At 43.8% G+C, this 2,027-nt stretch overlaps 1 protein-coding gene across 1 annotated transcript; it reads left to right on the top strand.

The window, feature by feature from the left end:
* The first annotated feature begins 389 nt into the window (after positions 1 to 389).
* Positions 390 to 1,352, top strand: LOC147608344 (disease resistance response protein 206-like). The gene has a single exon (XM_086789374.1). The coding sequence runs from the start codon at positions 488 to 490 to the stop codon at positions 1,070 to 1,072; it is 585 nt and encodes a 194-aa protein (XP_086645500.1). The 5' UTR covers positions 390 to 487; the 3' UTR covers positions 1,073 to 1,352.
* Positions 1,353 to 2,027: the final 675 nt, after the last annotated feature.

The raw sequence follows: 2,027 nt of genomic DNA, 5'->3' as shown, positions 1-2,027 counted from the left end.
AGGTAGTATCATGAATGGTTCATCCTATATTGATTGTAGTATATGGTTTCATAGAATTACTATACTAGGGAAGTCCATGAGATGAGTGATTGACCACGATTGAAAAGTAAACGTTGAAAAGTTGTGGTGTTGAGAAAAGTCAACGAGAGAAAGGTCAGACGTTGTAACGTTTACTTGAAGCCAAAAAAAAATGCCGCGCGGCACTTTAAGTGAGCCAACAACGAAATCCAGCCGCCCTACGTATGCGAATGTTCAAGGGATCAATTTTTCAAAGCTTTTGACGGAACCCACCTAATGCAAGGAAAGCCATGCCAGGAACGCCTGGAGTAGGGATCTCCGTCTCCTATAAAAGGCTGCCAGCGACGGAGCTATGGAATTCAGCAGAAGCTCCTTGCCTACCAGCTTGGACGTAGAGATACTAGAGAAGCCACTCTTTATCATCTTTGATCTATCAAAAGCCAGCACCTTGTAAGTGTCTGAGTCGAACATGGCCACAGTAATGATTCTCAGCCGTCAACAGATGCAGCTCACGATCGGGCTTGCGCTGCTGGTGGCCTGCTGCTGCTCTAGCCCTCATCCAGTTTCCGCCACCACGCCCATGTCCTCCTCGTTAGGCTTCTATATGTACATCGCCGTGCAGAACAACAGCAACATCGACAACCCGCCGCCTACCGCCGCCCACTACACGGCCGTGCAGTCGGCTCAGCCCGCCCAGGCGCAGCCCAACTCTTTCGGCATCATTCACACCTTCGATAACCCGCTAACGTCCGCGCCCTCGCTGAACTCGACTCGGCTGGGCCGCGTGCAGGGATGGTACGGCGACGTGGGCCAGGACATTCTCACGCTCTTCCTGGTGCAGACGTTCACCTTCTCCACGGATAACCTCAACGGCACCTTCAGCCTCATCGGCGTCGACGTCGCTACGGACGCTGTCAAGTACGCCTCTATAGTCGGCGGCACCGGCGACTTCGCGTACGCCCGCGGGATCGCCAAGCAAACCCTTCTCTCTACAGAGAATGTGGATCATCAGACCGTCTCGTGGTTCCACTTTGCCGTCGACTTCAAGTACTAGTAGTAGTTCTTCAAGTTTCAAATAGTTCAAGTATTAGTATTAGTAGTAACCTAGCTTCCTAAGAGTGGTTCAAGTAGCTAAATCGTCTTCACGACAGAGACGACAAAGCTAATGACAAAGCGTTTTTATGTTCGAGAGCGTGCTCCAAAAACAAAACAAAAAGTGGTTCAAGTATTAGTAGTTAGCTAGCTTCTTCAAGTTTCAAATAGTTCAAGTATTAGTATTAGTAGCTTCCTAGTAGCGAAATCGTCTTTACGACAAAGACGACAAGGTAATGACAAAAGCGTTTCTACGTTCGAGTCTTAAAACGAGCGTGCTCGTGCGTGCTCGTTTCTGACCCCAGCTCGAAAAACAAAACAAAAAGTGGTTCAAGTACTAGTAGTTAGCTAGCTTCTTCAAGTTTCAGAGTGGTTCATGGAGCTTGAATAACCCCCCTCTATAATAATACTACGTGAAAACCTCTTGGCATTGCAAGCTGTTTCACACATAATATATACATGAAAATTCACAATAATTTAATAACCTTTTTTTTGGGTGTCATAGTGAACTTACTCATCCTCTTCCCCTTCTTATATCACCAACAAACCATGCATGCAAAAGTGGAAAAGGCAATATTTCAGCTTGCAAAGGTGCTTTTAAGAGAGTCCCCCAAAGAAGAACATGAAAGTTAATCATTCTAAAGCTTGTCGTTCCATTGCAAAACCAAAATGTATAGAACCTTATCAATCAATTATAGATTTACAAGCAAAGAATTGATCATTTTGAATTTGAAAATTAAATTGATCAAAACAAAAACTAGGCTTAAAATTTTAATGAAATGATGCTTTTTACATAACTCATTTACAATACTATAATTTGTTGCTTTTGTATCTAGAAAGGGTCATTCTGAAGTCATTAAATAAAACATTAAAGTTTTTATAGTGATTTGATCAATTTCATATAGATGTGTCTCGTA

This window comes from Cibotium barometz, chromosome 53 (assembly GCF_041138505.1).
Source record: "Cibotium barometz isolate CiBa-2024 chromosome 53, ASM4113850v1, whole genome shotgun sequence".
Lineage (NCBI taxonomy): Eukaryota > Viridiplantae > Streptophyta > Polypodiopsida > Cyatheales > Cibotiaceae > Cibotium > Cibotium barometz.
Note: the sequence above shows the minus strand (reverse complement) of the source record. Positions and strands in the feature narration are given on the sequence as shown.